This window comes from Silurus meridionalis, chromosome 11 (assembly GCF_014805685.1).
Source record: "Silurus meridionalis isolate SWU-2019-XX chromosome 11, ASM1480568v1, whole genome shotgun sequence".
Taxonomy (NCBI): Eukaryota; Metazoa; Chordata; class Actinopteri; order Siluriformes; family Siluridae; genus Silurus; species Silurus meridionalis.
In genome coordinates, this window is record NC_060894.1 from 17,694,881 (window position 1) to 17,715,418 (window position 20,538).

General features: G+C 40.3%; 1 protein-coding gene and 1 long non-coding RNA gene across 4 annotated transcripts; one reads left to right on the top strand and one right to left on the bottom strand.

Moving 5' to 3' along the window:
- Positions 1-8,789: 8,789 nt before the first annotated feature.
- On the bottom strand, positions 8,790-9,953 carry LOC124393872. 3 transcript variants are annotated; one of them, XR_006927398.1, is made up of 3 exons: positions 9,891-9,953; positions 8,983-9,072; positions 8,790-8,870 (listed from the first exon to the last, which is right to left on the bottom strand). It is a non-coding gene; the product is annotated as an uncharacterized LOC124393872 (long non-coding RNA). The 3 variants fall into 3 exon arrangements; XR_006927397.1 differs by lacking the exon at positions 9,891-9,953 and adding an exon at positions 9,523-9,762; XR_006927396.1 differs by lacking the exon at positions 9,891-9,953 and adding an exon at positions 9,523-9,762 and having other exon boundaries at positions 8,983-9,076.
- A 4,082-nt stretch (positions 9,954-14,035) lies between these two features.
- On the top strand, positions 14,036-18,448 carry si:dkey-175g6.2. The gene is made up of 2 exons (XM_046860449.1): positions 14,036-14,275; positions 15,404-18,448. Exon 2 carries the CDS (start codon positions 15,458-15,460, stop codon positions 17,303-17,305), a length of 1,848 nt encoding a protein of 615 aa, XP_046716405.1. The 5' UTR covers positions 14,036-14,275; positions 15,404-15,457; the 3' UTR covers positions 17,306-18,448.
- Positions 18,449-20,538: the final 2,090 nt, after the last annotated feature.

Sequence of the window (20,538 nt, forward strand, 5' to 3'; positions counted from 1 at the left end):
AAATAAAACCCACGTTGCATCATTGTGTTGGTGTCAGAGGGGACCATAGAACATGTGAGTTTCGTCACGAGTGGGCACAGAAAGCCAGAGCAGCAGCACAAATCGGATTTATTGCATGTGCCACCTTTTCCCTTCCGCCCTCTCTGTCATTTAACGTCACTTTTCTATCAATCATGGCTTTTGTGTGCCTAATTCTCCTTCCGTTTTCTCAACCTGCTCTCCCCTTTGCACTTTCTTAATTTGTCACCTGCTCATATCCATCCATCTTTCTGCCTGCACCTCGGTTCCTCCGTTGCCATTACTCTTCCTTTATCGGTCTGTTCGCTGGTTTTGACCATTCATCATATCATCACATGCCTCATTATTATTGCTGTTATGAGCAGCCGGCAACACAGATTCTATTTACAGTGACAGCTCCTTTGCAGTGTGGTGGGAGCATCAAAACAAATAGCGAGGCCGCTCATGAATTTCAAAATAAGCACATTATATAGAAATGCGTTCTTCGAGTGTATCAGGTTATCTGACAAGCTGGACAGTAACGGTCTACAGCACAGCAGGAGAAGTATTATACGTAATAGGCTTTATTATTCACTCCCTTGACTTTAGGTGGTCTATCTCAAATAATTCCAAAAGGCGAGAAAAGCAGTGTCTCTCCTGCAGCTGAGGCGGATCACTGAAGCGTTTCAAAGCCATTTGATTGAAAATGAGTGCAGCTCGAGCGTGAAAATGGCAAGCTGTTTGTGATGTCACATAAGGCCTGACTCATACAGTAGTGCTGTATCGCTGGCTTATTCCAATCACATAGCCACTGCAGATGTTTGTTTGTATCACAGCTCTTTTTTAACTGTTAGAAAATCCTGTCGACCGGCCGACTAGGTACGTGAGCATCCGGCATGTGTCATCTGGCGTAATGGTACGATTGGTGCTGACAGCTTTTATAGCTGTGATCTGAGCTGCGAAGACGAGTTATGTTAAGCCTTGTATTTTTTGTTGTTGTTGTTGTTGATATTTTTAATCCAGAGCAGGTCAAATTTGACAGCTAAGGCAAGAAACAGTCATGTTGGAGCCGAATCGAGATGGCGAGGTGCTCTGTTTTTACTCTTGTGCTTTTTTCGAGGGCTCGCAACCGCATTGGCCAATCATTGGCACTGCACGCAGCCTTTGAATGCTTTCCTTGGAATGCTGTTGTTTGCCTAAATTGCTCTTGTCTTTGTGTGGAGGAAGCCAGATCAGAGCCTGCGGCTCATGAAATGGTGGCTGATTGTAGCTATTGTCTGCTGAGCATGGCTTACAGCACTCACAGGAAAAAACTGCAGCTCGAAGGGGACCGGGGCAGTTGGAACAACAGGAACAAAAACTCAGAGGGTGCAAGGAAGGGAATGAAGAATGGGTTAAGTTTATAGCTAGTGGTCTAAAAAGCAAGTGTTTCCACCCTCTAGAGAAACTCCCAGCGTCAGACACATTCACAGAATGATGTGTACTGCTCCGTCAATAGAGTAGTATTCTGTGAATGGGGTCGTTTAACCGAGGAGCACTCAACATATGGCCTGCATTCATACCACTCTGCTCCTAATCACATTCACATCTAGACAGTGTGTCCTGCCAATTAAAATGAAAGATTTGCTGAACGCTAGTATTTTTTTTTACACACAAAAAACCACACTGTAATCTTATCTTACCTTATCTTTGTGCTTTTGTATATAATATTTTTCAGTAGAAATTGTGAAATTCCTTATGTATATATTTATATGCAACATGTATAAGACAATATGTGTGTTCTAATCAAAAGCATTTTCATATTTCAGAGCTAAAAAAAAAAAAAAGGCTTTGGGAATGTCTATGTTTACAGATGCTAAATTGTTTAGACTTTGAATATACATAGTCATCTGTTGGTATTAGTAGGAGAAAGAGCGAGATAGATAGAGCGTGAGAGGAAGAGAGAGAGAGATGTGTGTGCGTGTGTACACTGTATATAAATTGGCAGGTTGTAATTAAATGTGCAGACCTCTCCACTATCTCCTCCTCCAGCCGTGCGCCAGTGACGCACACGCCGGCTGCAGAGAAGTGAGTCATCCAGCCCCGAGGATCACCACCCCTCCCTCTGTCTCTCCATCCTCCCCACCCATCTCCCCTTTACCTTTCTCCATCCGTTCAGTCCAAAACACGCGCTCCATGTCTCCAGCCTGCTTGCTTTCCCCTTTTATTTCCTCCAAACACATTATACTGCATGGCCAATTCTCCTTTTGAGAATTCCATCAGATGCCTCTCTCTCTATCTCCTTCACATCCCTACAGCTTGTTCTACCAGTGCTTCATTCTAGTATATTTCCCTTTTTCCTCCCTTTCTTGTTTTACCCTCCTTAAAGATAAGCTGCTTTTGTGCTCTCGTTTGTAGCCTAAAGCATTTTCACATCCAGAAAAAAAAAGTCAGAGGCGGCAAGAATGATGCGTCAGCTTATCTCTTCTAAACTATACGCAAAAGTGACGAAGCAGATGACTTTTCACGCTTCGGCTCTCGCCCTGCTGCCACAAACCATGAGTAGTGATCGATGGCTCTAAGTTATAGAAACAGCAAAACAAAAGGAAGAAAAGACTCGCATTATGTGGCAAAGAACCAAAGTCACAGAAAGACAACTACAGCTGGCCACAATTGCCAAACAGAGACCTGAGTCATTATCTGACTCATAATTAATTATTACCTTGGGCTTTGGACAAAAGCCCAACCTGCCAAAGGATGACAGTGACAAGAAAAAACAAATGAAGCATGGAGTAGAGACAACACGAAAAGGTGTAGTGTAGTGCGTAGACCCGGCCAATCTTATCAATGTTCTGCAGTTGTAAAGGCAGCACTGAGAAGTGGCCCAGTCTTCACTTCAGCTTTTAATCATGCTGGTCCACTTTCACTGAGGTCACATATAGCTCTGTGGTCATTTAGTGAGCGAGTGGGAAGAAAACATTAAATTCATGACTCATGTAATTGTGTGCACTTGCTGGATCATATCCCCCCTCCCCCTAAAAAGAGAACTTCATCCATTGCGAAAAAGAAGCAATTTAACGCCTAACTTTGCACGCTTACCTAATTAGCTTCATCCAGCATGTGATGGGCACAAGGAAATACTGAAACTTCCAAGTGTCTACACAGCCAGAGAATATCTGCAAAGTGAAATTAAATCAGTTTACCTGTAAAAACAAAAAATGTTCTGGATGAAAGACAGAGCGCGAAACGCAGGGTGGGGTTCGGTTCTGTAAGCGGATGAATAAGAGTGTATTTATTGAAATCCTCCTAACAGTGCCTGTGCTTTGAGTTATGCAGTCGGGCTGGAGCGTGAGGTGAGATGGTAAAGTCATAGAGAGTGCACTTCAGTCACGAAACTGTGCTGCTCAGCAATCCTCAAAAACACTTCTCTGAAAATCCTCATGCTCACGTTACTGGATCTGTAAAGCTCAAGAACAGAACGGTACTTAAGAGTTGTGCAACAACTGAGGCTTTGTTAAGCATGGTAGGAGACTGCAGCCACTAAAGCTTGTTATATGAGCTGAACATAAATTCATTTAAGACTGGCTTAGGGCTTTATTATCAGATACAATTAGAATCTAAGTGTAACAACAACAGTTAATAATAATTCAAATTAAAAGTGAAGCTTTTAGATGTACAAATACTGAAACAAGTACCCATTTAATGGCTATGAGCATTGAGCAGTATGTGATCAGGTAGGTTTTAATGTGATTCTTTAAATCAAAATAAGATGTAATGTCAGGAGTAAAATATAGTGACCCTATAAACAAAGTACAACACCTAACATTTACATTAATGGCATTTGGCAGATGCCCTTATCCAGAGCGACTCACAGTTATCTCAGTTATACAGCTGAGCAATTGAGAGTTAAGGGCCTTGGTCAGCAGTGGCAGTGGGGCAAGCAGTGGCAGCTTGGTGGTGTTGGGATTTGAACACATGACCTTTTGATCAGAAGTCAGTTGTCCACTTATCCACTGAGCTACCACTACCTTCAGGGACAGTGACAGACTATACAATAAACTTTAAACTATACAATACATTTTATAGTATAGTGTACAAACTATACAATCTTGGCACAACTGACTTTGTTGCACAGTAATATAAACATGATATAGACGTACACCAATTAGGCATTATAACATTATGGCTGGAGAAGACATCTCCTAGTGGGTGAGATATATTAGGCAGCAAGTTAACATTTTGTTTTCAAAATTGATGTGTAAGAAGCAGGAAAAATGGGCAAGTGTGAGGATCAGAGCATCTCCAAAACTGCAGCTCTTGTGTGATGTTCCAGGACTGTAGTGGTCAGTATCTACCAAAAGTGGTCCAAGGAAGGAACAGTGGTGAACCGGTGACAGTATCATGGGCAGCCAAGGCTCATTGATGCACGTGGTGAGCAAAGGTCAGCCCGTGTGGTTCCAGCCAACAGAGGAGCTCCAGTAGCTAAATTTGCTGTAGAAGTTAATGCTTTTAATGTTGTTAAGGGTCTGGACTGTTTTGGTAGCAAATGGGGACAACTACAATATTAAGCAGGTGGTTATAATGTTATGTCGGATTGGTGGCTGTAAAGTTATGCCTGATCAGTGTATGTCTTTCTTGAAAAGCGACTGAGTGCAGTGGGCCGAGTAGAGTAGCAGAGTGAAATAAAATGAAATGACCATCATATGGTTAGGGGTCTAATGGGTGGGAATGGGATGGGAAAGTAACAGTTCATGGGCCAGGTATGCTTGGTCTGAATTGTCTTCTTTCAGATAGGAATCTGAGGAGCATGGGTTCTATTAAACAGGTCAGAGAGATTCTTATTTTATTTGCTGCTTGGAGTGGATGTCCTTGATGGCAGGAAAACTCAGTGATATACTGGGCAGCCTTCAAACGTGTTGCATTGCTTTTCTGTCCGAGAAGGGGCATTACATTTACAATTATGGCGTTCGTGACCTTCGGCAGGCCCATTTATCCAGAGCGTTAAAGGCTTATGCTGTTCTGATCTGAAGTCCATTGTCTTGAGCACTGAAACACCAGGCACGGTTTCTGTACCAGACAGCAATGCTACAGATTGGGATGTTTTATATGATGCAGCTGTACAGTTCTGAGATGGGAGTGCCCATCTCAGACGTCTTTAGTTTTCTTCGGAAGCAGGAGTGCTTCTGTGCCTTCTTCACTAATGACGAGGTGTTGAGGGATAATGAGTAGTTACCGGTGATGTGCACTCCCAGTATTTTTTTTACGTTGCTCATTGTTTTTACTGTCAAACCACCAATCGGTAGAGGGGTGTGAGCTACTCACTTCCTCTCATCGTTGTTGGTGATGAACAGTGGTGTCATCAGCAAGTGTACTGATTGGATTGCTGTAATGTTTGGCTGAACAGTTGTGGGCGAGCGTTGTGTACAGCATTAGTAGGCCCAAAAATAGTTTTAATGAAGATAGCTGTAGTTTAGTGGTATGCACACGCTAATAAGTAACGTGTTAACAAAAAACGTTTCTTGTTAAAACTAGTACTAAACCAGAAATCGTTTTTTCATACTGCAGTGCACTGGGTATTAGACAAGGTATTTAGCTATAAAAAATTATTTAAGTACACTACCTGTTAAAGAATTGTGGACACACAGCTTTTCAAAACATTTCTAATATTATTTATTTTATTTGTTTTATTTGTTTGTATTTATAAATAACCATTCCATCATTTATTTGCAGTAATTAACAGGGTTTATGCTTATAGGAAACAATATTATGTATGCGATTAATCCATATATTCATCAGCAAATCTCTCTGAAATCCTCACAATGCTGTACACACTCATCTGTGGGTTTGTGGACACAGTGAGAATCACCTGGACACTCCTGTCTCAGCAGCTGTCAGTCTACGAATATTTGACATGACATTGCAAATGAGGTTCTTCACTTCTTCATGTAGATGCCACCCTCTTAGGTATATGGGTTTATTAACATTGTGTCTGCTGCAAATGAGACTAATGTTGAGTAGGTCAACCAATCCAAAGCAGACAACTTTAGTGAAAAACCTTGCATGTGAGGTCTAGGTGCCAGTTGATGACCCACTCTGAACATTTTTTTGAAGCTGTAGCAGACATCATGGAACTACCACTGCAGTTGCAGGAAGCAGTTCTAGCAACCTCACTAGGAGCCAGTAGCATTTTCAATAGCTGTGTTTGTAAATATATCCCAAAAGTCAATGTCATTCTTTCACTATCTGGATGTAATGCTTCATCTGGTGATACCACCAGCAACATAATACAAGCACCAATGGCATACATGTGGCCCAAGCCAGTTTGCTCCTAACCCCTAATGTTAACTTATGCTTATGATGACATCTTTTATTTTTGGCGCAGGGAACTTTCTCCTAATTAGTGCTCCACAAAAGAATGTATTCGCTGCTCTGGGCTGCATGTCAGTATCCAGTTCTATCTGCCCCACCATTTTGAAAATGGCTGCCAAGAAAGCATGCCAACTGGTAGAGGCTGGAAAAATAACCCAGATGCAGCCAAAGGCATTACATCCTTGTGTTCATAGGATATTTTATATATTTTATATTTTATATATATATATATATAACACAGGACATTAACTTTGTGTACTTTAATTTGAAAATTATTGAGTTCAGGTGAGCCATCTTTGATGCCAGGTTGTAGTTATGTTTTTAAGGGCCTTCAAAAAGCTTTCAGGACTTCTTAATCTGCACATTAGTCATTAGACATGGGCCATTGCCTTTTGCAAGTTTAGTCTGTGGTGTTTGGGACAGCTTTAACTGTAAATGTTTGCCTTATTTTGCCAGCTAAAACACGATCTGTCTGAACCCAAGATTCTTTAAATAGAGAGGCCTCTTAGATTCTCTCAGAAATAAAGATGGGTAGAGGTTTCCCAATCTGTAAAAAATAGTCTACAAATTATTGAAAACATTCGGAATAATGTTTCTCAACATCAAATTGTGAACACATTGAATATTTCTTCATCTAGAGTACATCATGTCTCTGTGTGAAGGGACACGGTTGAAAAACAGTATTGGATGCCTGTGATCTTCAGGCCCTCAGGCGGCACCTCCAGAAATCATTGTCTGTGAAAACAGATTTCTGTGACATTCACAAATGCAGATTAAAGCTCTATTATGCAAAGAAGTGGTAGCTCAGTGGATAAGATGTTGGGCAACTAGATCAGAAGGTCATGAGATGAATTCCCAGCACCACAAGCTGCCACTGCCTTGGCCCTTAAGCAAGACCCTTAGGCCTCAATTGCTTAGCTGTATAACTGAGATAGCTGTATATCGCTCTGGATAAAGGCATCTGCCAAATGCCATAAATGTAAAGAACAAGCCATATGTGAAGAGAATCCAGAAATGCTGCATCTTCTCTGTGCCAAAACATATTTAAAATGTACTGAGGAAAAGTGAAAAAACTATTTTGTGGTCAAATGTTTTTGAGAACCATGGACACTGACTTCTCCAAACTAAAAATGAGAGGGACGATCCACCTTGTTATCAGCAATCCGTTCCTATTTTAGCGAAGCAAAGCTGAACTGCGTACTACATCTTTTACAACAACATGGTTTTGAAGTAGTGGAGTCCAGGTGCTGAACTGGCCTGCTTGCAGTTCAGCCCTGTCATAAATTGAAAACATTTGGCACATCATGAAATGAAAAATACAACAAAAAATACCCAGGATTGCTAAGCAGCTAGAATCATGCATCTTGAATGTCCTCTCCCAACACTCCAGCAACTGGTCTCCTCAGTTCCCAAATGTATTCAGACATTTATTAAAAGAAGAGAGGATGCTATAAAGTGGTAAACATGGTCCTGTCCCAAATTTCTTGTCTAGTGGCCATCAAATTCAAAATGAATTTTTTTATTGATTTAGTACATGTACTCAGTTTAAACATTTGATATGCAATGATATTGATATATGATATTAAGATTCACAAATCATTACATTGAGTTTTTAATTCACATTTTACAAATGTTTTGGAAATGTAGTTGTACATAGAAAACAAATGCTAATGTGTTTCATATTATATTTACATTTGTGGCATTTAGCAGATGCTCTACAATTCTGTTGAGTTTTTTAATTAATTAATTAATTAATTAATTAATTAATTTGTATTTGATTTTAAGTGTTTAAATGTTTCAGTAATATTTTTAACCGTCACATTAAGATAGCCAGGGACTCTGCTTGTTGGACATCTAAGGGAAGTTCATTCCACCACCTCGGTGCCAGAGCAGAGAAAAGCCTTGAAGTATACTTACCCCCCACCTGAGAGAAGGTGGTACCAGTCGAGCACTTACTAACCAAACAACAGCATTATGTCTGCTGTTGTGCAATTTGCTGACGGCACAAATGACCTGAGTGTACAAGGCACACCATGGCATGATTTGATGGATTAAATCAGGCAGTGGTAATTAAACGATTAATAGTACTTAGCTCAAGTCAGTTCATCTCCTGTGTTGGGTCCCATGGGGCTGGCCATCATTGGGAAATTACACAGACGTTATCCCTAACCCTTGCCTACACATGCAAACAATCCGCATATACTGTAGGAGGAAGTCACTTCACACATATTCACGCAGATCTCACGAGCTCAGAGATAAAGTAAGAGCAGTCTGAATATGGTATATGGTGCTTCTCGTTTGAGTACTGGCAAAATAAGGTCTAAGTAAAAGAAGAGAGGAGTGCATGAACTGACTCATGGAACATAGAACATATCTGCATTTTTTATTACTGTATGTCAATGCTTTTAACAATGACTATAATCAGCAATCTTCATACACACCGACTTGAGGCCAATGTCCTGAGAGCTCTGTGGCCGTTTCCTGCTTCTCATGTTATAGGTTTTTGGAATTTGGTTAAGGTTTCACTGTGAACATAAAAGTGATGAGAGACTTACACATCTTTCTGCTCTCCAGGCGAACGTGACTCTACGTTGTATGTTTCTATTTTTTCCACGGGTCATACTAGCACATACTCACCCATCGTCTCCATTCATCTTCTATACTTTTCCCCCTCTCCCACTCAGTGAGTATGTGCGTGTTTGTCTGCCTGCGTATGTCTTTCTTTCTCTTGCTTTCCCAACCACAGACACACACACACACACACACACACACACACACACACACACACACGTTTGTCTAAATATCCTTGTGAAAACCTTACTTTCTCATAATTATTAATGATCTGCCTCAACATAAAACCTATCCTCAGTAACCACATAGTATCATTTCGATTTTTGTTGTTGTTTTTTAAAATTTTGGCTTAAACACTTATATATAATAATATATAATAATAATAATGATTAGGGTGGGGGTAGAGGCCAAAACTGTTAAATATTCTTTTGCTTGTGGGGACATTTGGTCCCCACTGTGTTATGACAACACCCTCGTCTCTCTCTCTTTCACACACACACACACACACACACACTCTCATAATTCGTTCCCCTCCCTCCCTTTTGGTTGGAGCAGAGAGACTTGTAGCCTTGTGGGTGTCTTGGATGAGTCACATCGGCAAATTACCCAGTTTAAAGCATTTCTCAAATGACTTCCCGTCCAGTCGCGCTGATCACCGATAACAGTTTTCATTTCTGCAAGGAGTTTTGAAGGACACTTGTGAGCGTCCGTGTCTTGTCACGCATGCACTCCTTGCGGAGTTGACGTGAGCACGCTTGAAGCGATTTCGAGTGTAAACACGTCGACAATGTTCGAAAGCTTTTTGATAAGAAAGAGCAGGTTTTTTCTTTATCTTTTTTTTTTTTTGCAAACTGGAGCAAATCTAAGCTCTAAACACATCCCTGCTGACTTGTTTGTCTCCTTAAAAGGGAATACCAACAAGTGTTTTCATGCATTATTAATATATTAAATTAATCATTCATTTACTCATTTACCCTGTCATGTGATTTCACATAAACGTCAACCCAAGGGGACCTTTTACTCTAAGATCATTGACGTGTCTAAAGAGACTTTTAAAATATACATCCCATGATTCCTGATTTAAACGAGAATCTGGCAACGTCACATGAGAGTAGATCAGAAAAATATAGCTTGAGCGCACGACGCCATATCGCCCTCTACCGGACATGACGTAATATAACAGGCACGCTTCAGATCCCCCCAGAAATGAAAAGAACAACAAATGCAATTAGCTTTGAAACCGGTTTCTGGAGCGAAGTGCAAGTTCAAGAACATGTACTATAAAATATATATTCTGATAACAGAGGACGTAAATACTAACTTTTAATAAGTCATAAGATATTGATCATCCCCTCTAATACTATTAAGACATGTCTCTAAATACGAATAAAAGCCTATTATAAAAACAAGTTACTATTAAGACTATATCTTAATAATGTGTTTTAATTTATTAGGGACAAAAACAAATATAATAAAAACTCCCGTTTGAACGGATATTTCAAATTTTGGGGTCTCGATGCAGAGTCGTTGCTGTGTATTATTTATACACATAAACACTTTTCACGTTTAACTTTTAGGTTACACTGATTTCAACCAGTATGTATTAATGGTTGCCAAATGCTTTTAAAATTAAAATAAACACACACACACACACACACACACACACACACACACACACACACACACACATATATATATATATATATATATATATATATATATATATATATATATATATATATATATATATATAGTAAAACAAATATAGTAAAATATAGTATAACGAAAGCCAAACGAAACATTAAGAAATAAAATAGAATTAAAATGAAAGGTGGAGGAGAAAAAGCGAATTTATTCTCTTTCTGTGAAGGATATAATCGAGAAATTCAATTTGTTTAATGTGTAGTCTTCAATTTCGAAATGATATAAATTGATTGCATATCTATTTTGACCTATATCTATATATAAAACATAGTTAGATGCTATAAAGTTACATAGATTAGATAGTTAGATAGATAGATAGATAGATAGATAGATAGATAGATAGATAGATAGATAGATAGATAGATAATGTGTAAATAGTGCACACAGATATACATATATTTTTATTTTAACCAGCTGTGACTGCACAGCTGCATAAAGCCTTAAGTGCATTAATTAACCTCAGGGTTCTCTGTTTATTTATTCGTTTGTATGGACCTTAATTACTTTCCCCCTCTTTTCCCCCCCTCTTTCCCCACTCTTCTTTTTTTTGCGGCTCGTCATTAATCAGACATCGACAGATTTAAATCGCTCTTTATCTAAAATCTTGGCCAAAAAACGCAAAATGCTGATCTCTCTCTCTCTCTCTCTCTCTCTCTCTCTCTCTCTCCTCCTTTTCCCCCGCGTGAGAGAAAAGGTGATTGATCCTGGGGAACCGACGGCTCTTACTGATATGAAGCGGTTCATTAACCCCGAATACAAAGCCCGAGCTGCCCGCCGTGTAATCTCTCACAGGCGCCTCCGTCTCTCCGTCTCTCCGGCGCGTTTTTTTATTTCGGAATAAATGCGAGCGTGCCGGATTTAACGCGTGTCAAAGCCGCGCGCAAAGATCAGCCCACCTTTCCAGTATACCAAATAATATGCACAAGAAATATATGGGAAATATATTTTACAACCTTGTAAAATTAGTTTGCCCCTTTTTTTATTTTCTTTTTTTTAATCCCTGCCATCTCGTTTAATCTCCCTCTCTATTTCTCTCTTTCTCTCATAGTGGCAGTAAAATATGGCAATCTGAAGCTGACGTGCAAAAACGAAATCTCGGTGCACACACACACAGATTTACAAGGCAAAACCCTATTATTTCACACCAAACGTTACACCCAAAGCGGTTCTATTTCAAAATATAGTTTCATTGTGCTTCTTTTTGTGCAGATGTCTAAGAGAACGTGAAATGGCGACGAAACATCTAATGCCCCGAATCAGACCAGTAACTGCGCCGGTTATTGTTCGCGTTTTGGGGGATAATTAGACGTCTCCGGCGATGACGCGGGGGCGCGCGCGGTGCCCTTGTTAATACGTGGCAGGCTAGCGTATTCGAGGCCACGTGGCGCACAAAGCTACCTTCCTGTCCGACATGTTTTTCCGCGGCTCAGAGCTCGCCTTAGGGGGAATGGGTGTTTTTTTTTTTTTTTTTTGTCTTCACCGGAACCGGCAATAAAATCACACTCGGTGGGTTCAGGCGACCCCCCACTCCGCGCGTGGGCGCTGGATTCGGGTTCCACATCATTACGCCTGAGCCGCAGCGGAGGAGCATCTGAAACATACGAGGACCTTTTTTCTTTTTTCTTTTTTTCTTTTTTAGAGCCATACTTTTTTTTTCGTTCTCTTCGCGTGGGAGTAGAAATGATTTTATTCATAAGGGGGGCATGTTATGCCACTTCCATTAAGCGCCTTTTGTACTTTGATGCATTAACAACTGATAAGCATTTTTTTTTCTTTTATAATTGCGGGCAATATGTCTAAGGGAAAATAGAAAAAAAGAGAAAAAAGGATTGTATGGATTAAATGCATACAAAGAATGTTAATAATTAGTAGTGAAAGTAATGACAGTGATGATAAACATAAAAATGATGGTGATGATGATGATGATGGTGATGATGGTGATGGTGAATAAAGTCAGTTGTGTTAAGTAAAACACTGTGTGAGAATTTCTCTACTATTTGGGTACGTGATAACCCGAAAACACACACACACACACACACACACTATTCTGCTGGTAGAGGGTCTGGAGTGGTGGTGAGTCAGCGCGGGGGATGGAAAGCGCATAGTTGAAGGGCCGTCACTGGTCTAATGCTGAGTGGCAGTCGATAATGCCAAGGCGGATCACACGCTGCCCTCTGCCCCCTAACCGCTGACAACCCAGGTAGAAACACAAGAGCTTTACTCCGTTTTGAGGTGATAGTATATGGATTTAGAGACCAACATTGTGCGTCAAAAAAAAAGGTGTCCAATGAGATTTTTGGAAGTTTTTAAAGCGTGTCAAGATATACCCGTTTGAACGAAGGCCCTCATTGTATCACAGTGTTGATTAGCGTTTTCAAGATCTTGCCATGACGCATGGAGCATTTTCAGAAAAGTGCAGAAAATTCGATTTTTTTGTTTGGCACTGTGTGCAGACTACTTCCAATGGGACTCGGGGGACTTTAGTATGCGCAGTGCGACTAATTCAATTACACGAATTATAAACTGGGATTGGCGGGTTTGGACTGGGTCAGGACACGTGCCGGAGTGTTTGTGCAATTGTAGGGTTAAATAACGAGAATGAACATCCGTCTGGGTAAAAAGTCTGCTGCATCTCATCTTCAGATTAAATCATGGATTGCATGCCGATGCGGCCTATTCTTAGAGACATGTGCATGTAAAAAAAATAATAATAATTCAACCCAAAAAATGCACTTAATTCCCGCAAATCACAGCCTCTTAACGGGGACAGAATGAGAGGATGACGCGCGAGGCAGATGGATGAAAGTCGGCGACGGGCGCAGGGAGACAAAGACTGGCAAATTGGAGGTGCTCGGGAAATGGAGCGGAAATGGAGCGGCGGAGCGGAGCCGCGTGCGTCACGGCGGCCTCAGCCGTCTGGCTTCGGTCCAGGTCCGATTATCGGGCCACTCAGTCCCTACACATTTTTACACCAAAGACGGGGGGGAAAAGTGGTGCTTTGTGATGGGAATACCGAAATCTTGATCCAGAAGACCTGCGTGTATGCACCATATAGAAGTTTGACTTCTCCAATTATCTTCCCAATTAAAATACGCACAATTGATCTTCATTCTTCGCGTCACTTAATGAATAAAAGGGATTGGAGAACTCGCTAAATGCGAGAATATGTTTCTGATTTCCAAGCACGGTGCTCTCCGTATTGCTTTTTTTTTTAATGGAGGGAGTCGCTTCATTCATGCTGTTTCCGTTCATTCATCAGAGCAGCGTAACGAAACCCTGCGAGTTCAAACGAGACACGAAATTCTTATCAATGAAGCGAGTGACGTCAAAGGCGGCGCGCGATGACTCGTCGGTCACGTGGCCCCACGCGCCCGTACTTATCGGCGCTGAGCTGTCCGTGGTCCTGGTGGAAAAAAATATCGCGCACCACACGGACGTGCAGCAAAAACCAAACAGCAGCTTTCACGTGTGAGCACAGGAGTGTGTCAACTGTGAACAAATATTAGTCTGGGCCTGGAAAAGAAAGTTTTTTTTTTATTCTTTTTTTAAATCTTAGTTTTCGAATTAAATACGGACCGATATCTTCTAGCTTCAGTAGGAAGAAAAGAGAAGACACGGGAGCGCTTTTGAGTTGCAGCTGAATTTTGAGTCGCAGGTGAGTCGCGTTTCTAAGCTTGTTTTTTTGGAATGCACATTATTTGGAATAAAGAGTCTAATATAAGTATGGGAATGCGAATCAGGAAGCGCGCAATGATCTAACTGGAAACCTTCAAGAAAAGAGCTCTACAAGGCACGGACTTGACAGAAAAACGACCGACAAAATATAGTGAATATATTCAACAAATTTTCCCTCTTAGATAAGACAGAATAATACGGTTTCAAGAATTCATTCTGATAAGAAATTATGAGAAGTACCCTAGCTTCAGCAGTAAGTCATATTTTTTCAAGTATGTCCATAAAAAACCCCGAAATAAACTAAGCAGGTTTCTTATATGCACTTATCTGCAATAATGATGACTACGATTAAATACTAATTATTAAATACTGATTATGATCACATACTAATTATATGATTAAATCGTACACATCAGCTTCACATCTCCCGCTACAGCATATAGACCATTTATGTGCGAAAAGTTACATTCTGGCTGAGAAACAATCTTTTGTTAAAAGCAAAGAAATTGTTATATGTCTATTATATGTTTTACGGTTTTGCTGTAGTGTAGTCAGTCTGTGGATTTCATGAATCAACAAACAAAGACCACCATGGGAATGTGAATGAGTCGGGTTTTTTTGCGCTGGTACACTAGGTAAAAAAAAAACAAAAAAAAAAATATCGAATCTAATCTAATTCAAATCTAATATATTTCTTATATAAATCTAATATAGTTGTGTTTTTAATAATTCAAATAGAGGATCAATATCTAAAAAGATTAAACCATTCTATCTATCTATCTATCTATCTATCTATCTATCTATCTATCTATCTATCTATCTATCTATCTATATATATATATATATATATATAAAGAGAGAGAGAGAGAGAGAGAGAGAGAGATGTTCATGGAACTGTTGCTTTTCATCATATAAACCAATTAAATTATAATTTAATCATGATTTTATGGGAAATTTGTGCTGATGTTAGTAATATGGTGTTGAGCTTACAAAAGCTTTGGTCTGGAAATGTATTATATAGAGTGTAATGTGTCATGCGTCAAAAAAAAATGTTGCATAAATTCACCAGTATTGACTCATTTTGTTTTTTTTTGTTTGTCTTTATAAGGTGCTCAACCCTGTCCCCTCTCCCCCAGCCCCATCCGGTCTGCTCTGCAAGGACATGACCTGCTGCCATTCTCCCTCCTCTACTCTCCTTTTAGTCCTGCTCAGCATTGCTCCACAGCTACCTGCTGCTGCCCCACTGCTTACTGAAAGCCCTCCTACGGGCACCAGCAATGGAACACTTTGGCTGGTGGACCCAGAACCAGCCACAGCAGCTGGAGCAGTCAGGACGCACAGGAAAGTGGAAGGCATCCTCCAGACTCCTCGGAGACAGGAACGCTTTGCAGACATAGACTCTGCCAGGGCACTGGTGTCTGTCTTGTTAGAGGCTCTTGATCATCCTTCTAAAGATGAGAAGGGAAATTTAGTAGAGACAGAGGAGTACATAAAGAAGGATCCATGGAAGGAGCTGGAGATGTGGAGGAATAAGGAGGACCACAGAAACCCTGAGGAAGGCATGGGTGTGGAGGAGAGTATAGAGATACCACTGTTGGGAGTGACTGAGGTGATGCAAGGAGTAGAGAAAGGAGGAGAAGAAAAGGTAGGATTAAAAGACACATGGGTTTCTGATGAGGAAAACCAGAATGTTAACGACAAAAACAAGTTTGAGGAGAAGGAAGGGCTTTTGCAGAATTTGCTCAGACAGAAAGCAGAGGTCCCATCCCAAATTGTCACCTCACTTCAACGCAAAACTCGGGGCTATTTTCAAAACATTGACCTTGGTCTCCAGGACAATGAGATCCTCCCACCTTTGAAAGGCTACAAAGCTTATAACCAGCAGCTTGCCTTGGCCAGCAAGAAGCTTAAGTGGCAGGAAGAGAGAGAGAGAAACCCTTCACAGCTTGACAGAAACTTCATGGATGATTTTGATTTCATAGAAGAGGAGGAGGAGGTGCTTCCACGTGAAGAAGAAGAGGCAAGGGCACGTGCGGAGCAGGAGGAGGTGCGGAAACAGGAGGCAGAGGCACAAGAGGCACGGGAGGAAGAACAGAGACTTGCAGACATTGCCTCTGACATGCTTCTGGAATACATGGGGAGGAAGCAAAAAACAGCTTCCTACATGAAAGACAGGAAGAACGCTTTATTGCTCAACAACGTGGCTGAGGACAAGCGGTCTAACGAAGTGGAGGACAGTGATGATGATGAAATGGACCCAGAGACAATTGACAAGCTGATCGAAATCTCTAGTAAACTGCACCTACCTGCTGATGATGTAGTTGAGATTATAACAGATGTGGAGGAGAAAAAGAAGAGGAAGGACCCACCACCAAACAATGCCCCCCGTTTCAGGCCTTTAGTCCCACTGAAAGCCAAACAGAGGGCTCCTATTTATCAATACCCTAAATCCCCAAAGAAAGCCTCTTACAAGATTAACCCCTATAAAAAGTGGTACAAGGAGAAAAGCAAACCCAAGTTTAACAAGCAGGACTACTGGTTTAAGCCAGAGAAGCAGCTATTAGCATATCCTTCCTTTCCCTACTATCAGAAGCCATATCGAGCCTATTACCCTGTCTATTTTCCATCTCCTAAACCACGTTTTTACACAAAGCCTGCACTCTCCTTTGACTACAACTTTGGAGACCCTTTAAGTTATGGCTTCAAGCCTCCAAAACGTAGGTACAAAGACAGAGCCAAGGGGAGGGAGCGAAATCGGGTACAAGGGGCACGTCGGCCTCAAAACGTCTACCCTTTAGCAGATACAGTCATTTCTAACTACATCCTTCCTCATCCCCGAACTTACCAGATGCTCCCAGTGCCCAAAGCCCGCTCTCCTCCAAGTGCAGTGGCACCTGGCTATTACTACCACCCAGACTATGCGTATGATGAGCCAGAGCCTGTGCCAGAAAGTGACGATGAGCTGGAGAACTTCATTGAGAAGATTTACTACAATCGCAGGCTGTTCTAGATAGTTCTCTATCTGTGGGGAAGCCCTGTGATAAAACCATAGCGATGATAAAAGAGTGAGGAGAACAAAGAAAAAAAAATCAGTGAGGGAGTGAGGTTAAGGGCTGAGGAAAGACTAATTCTATGTTACTTCTCCACTCTTGTTTTTTTTTTTTTTTTAAACATTCCAGGTTAGGTCAGAAAAGCGATGTTAATGAGGTACTGGACCCTCTATGTGTGTTTGCATTCTGTTCCTCTCGCAGTTTACATTTTCATTTGGTGAGAGAACTTACGGGTGAATTTGACAGGTTTCATTCAGGTATGGTTTAACTCTTGCATGTCAAAACATTTTAGGTGCCAATTGCAAGAGACCCATGTTTACACAAAGATTACTTTTGATGCTTGATTAATCGATGTGATTAAAAAAAAGGGTCTCAGCTTGGGACTGAATTCTTGAGTCACTAGTGAAATTATTACTGACCCATCTTTTTCATAGGCCATGTTTAGTTTTGATCACCTTTTTTGTTTTGTCTTAATATGGCTCTATTTAATGTGCATGCAGGTCTTGCACCCTTGAAAAAAAAAACTTTATGTAAAACAAAAACAAATATCTACCACAAACTTGAAAGCAAATCTTCCATTCTGTTTAAATAAATGCAAAACGAAGGGTGTCTTTAATGGATGGATGTCCTGTGATGGTAGTCTTTCAGTATTCTTTCACCTTGCCAATGATTTTTCTCTATGCCTCACGTAAACATTTTTAAAAAACGCCTTTATTACTATTTATGGGTTGCCTCTAGCATTCTATCAACACTTTGTATCTTTGTCTTGAGGGTCAGAAGAAAGCTGTATATATTATGTCTACTCAAAAGAAGTTTTAAAACACTTGAAAAGTCTTGGGAAATGACCTGAGGTTGAAACGTCTGCACGTCTATCTGTATTTGCATCTTTAAAAAAACTGAAAAAAAAAAAATATATGAGGGAACATGCCTCTTTGAAAAACTGTGGTATTTTAAAATAAATATACAAAAAAAACCCTAAGAAATAAATCTTTAATTGTTTCCACAAGTGAATCAAAGTCTTGTGAAAGGAAATTGTTGTTGATGTCACCTTCCAGATTGTAAGTTGTACAGTGTGAAATAAACAAGTGTGTGCAATGTGTAAATAACAGCATGTTGATTACTAGTTTTGCTATATGAAAAAAGAAAGAATAAAAGCCACTATTTTATTAAAGATCGCTTTTTTAAACTGACTTATTGGGGGAGCGTTTGATTAGTCATCCAGGATAATGTGCCATTTAAGGCTTTCAAGTGCACTGTTTCATTTTACATTTGACAAAAAGTGTACTTTGACTAGCAGATTGTACAGTGTAGCTTTGTTCCTTTTTTCACCTGCCTGTAACGTTGACAATATAAAAAGGTTGCAATTGTCGCCTAAAGTCTGGTAAGATGCATTTATCAGCTGATGGACGTGATCGAAATCCGTGTGCAAAAAGGAGCCATAGAAAATTATAAGCCTCAAACAAAGACATGAAATATGAACAAAACAAGTGCTCTATATTAAAAGCCTTGTGGAAAAGATAAAGATACAATTAATTCAGTCAAGCATTTCGGACAATAGACTGATCAGAAGATTAAGGTTTTCCACATTCTCGCTTTTGCAGATGCACGGATATATGCAAGACTATGTAGTAAACCCGCTACGACGTTATAAAATCGCATCTCATTGAAAAATAAACCTCCATTTTCTTCAGCCAATTGACTATGATGGCATTCAATGAAACGAGGAGACATGAAGGAGTATATATGAAAGAGTCATTCACAATAGTAGAGAGAGAGAGAGAGACTGGAATGTAAAAAGGCTATTGATGTGACAGGAATAACTATAGAGACACAATGAAACCAAGGAAGGGGGGTGCAGAGAGAAAAAGAGTGAAAGAGAGAGAGAGCAAGAGAGAGAGAAAAAAGAAAGATGGAGAGAGAGAATAAGAGAGAGGGGGAAAGAGGGAGAGAGAGGGAGCTGCAGTGATTAATGAGTCACATGATTGACGGGTGAGTCATCTACTGCCATGCACCACTGCAGAACCTCAAGCATTAAGATTTATACTCATACACTGGACACAAACACCTGCACATGCACTTACCCTTTCTAGATAAAGTAGCCATTGCCCTAAGGTAGGACCTCATTAGCGTATGGCAACACACATTTACTCATACATCCAAACAAACACACGGCGTTTTCGCACATTCGCAGCCTTGCAGGACTCGAAATCCAATTCTGGTATGATTGCTCTCTATTTAAATGCAGATGAAATACCACCAAAGAATCCTTTTGACCTCTGAATGGACACAGTTTGTGCAAACGGGAGATCCATTGACATAATGAAGTGTGCAAAATATTCATGAATTATGAAAGCACTCACTGGTCAAAACAATCCACATTCATGTTTGGGTCATGATGCACACTCAGTGTAAATTATGGAAGAAATGCTAAAAAAAAAAAAAAAAAAAAAAAAAACCCCACACCAATATACAAAGAGCTCTCAAAATTTAAGCAGAGCTGAATTGAATCCCAGTTTCCAAGGTTATAAACGTATTGCCAACCTAACATCATACTACAAATTAGTCAGTTGCTAAATTAGTTTGTTGCCAGTTGTCATTTGTCCAGCAACAAATTAAACAATTGACGAAACTTGGAATATGAACCCGATGAGTCAAACAGCTTCAAAAACATAGTGCTTCAGGACATGTTGTGCTCTTTTAGAGAAAATTTATCAGTGAACAGAGGAGAGTGTCTTTTTTCAGCTACGGTGAAAGGATGGCAAAGTGTCATAAGCACTTATAGCCACTCTGCATATCCACTTCACATTTTCACTGCAGCATGGAGCAAAAGTGTCTTTTAATGAGCACAAATAATTACTGTACTGGGCACGCAAAGAATAAAAACTACATGAAAACCCATGGGGTTCCTGCACATCATATACAAACTGATTTTAATGCCTACAGTGGCTACCCCATGCCATATTAATGTCAAAAACAATATGCATACATATTTACACACACATAAACACACAAACAAACAAGGGCTTGTTGCCTGGACAAAATCAAGCCCTCAGAAATGTAGTCTAAGGCACTGATGGCAGAAGCACAGATACTTCAGATATAAAAATGGACGGATAATTACACTGAGTCATACGCAATGCTGGAAGGAGCTCTGATGATGCACTCCTCCGATCCAACCAACCGGTGCACGACA

Excerpts from the sequence above, each read along its gene's own strand:
- si:dkey-175g6.2 (XM_046860449.1), top strand. The coding sequence starts at position 15,458 with ATGACCTGCTGCCATTCTCCCTCCTCTACTCTCCTTTTAGTCCTGCTC.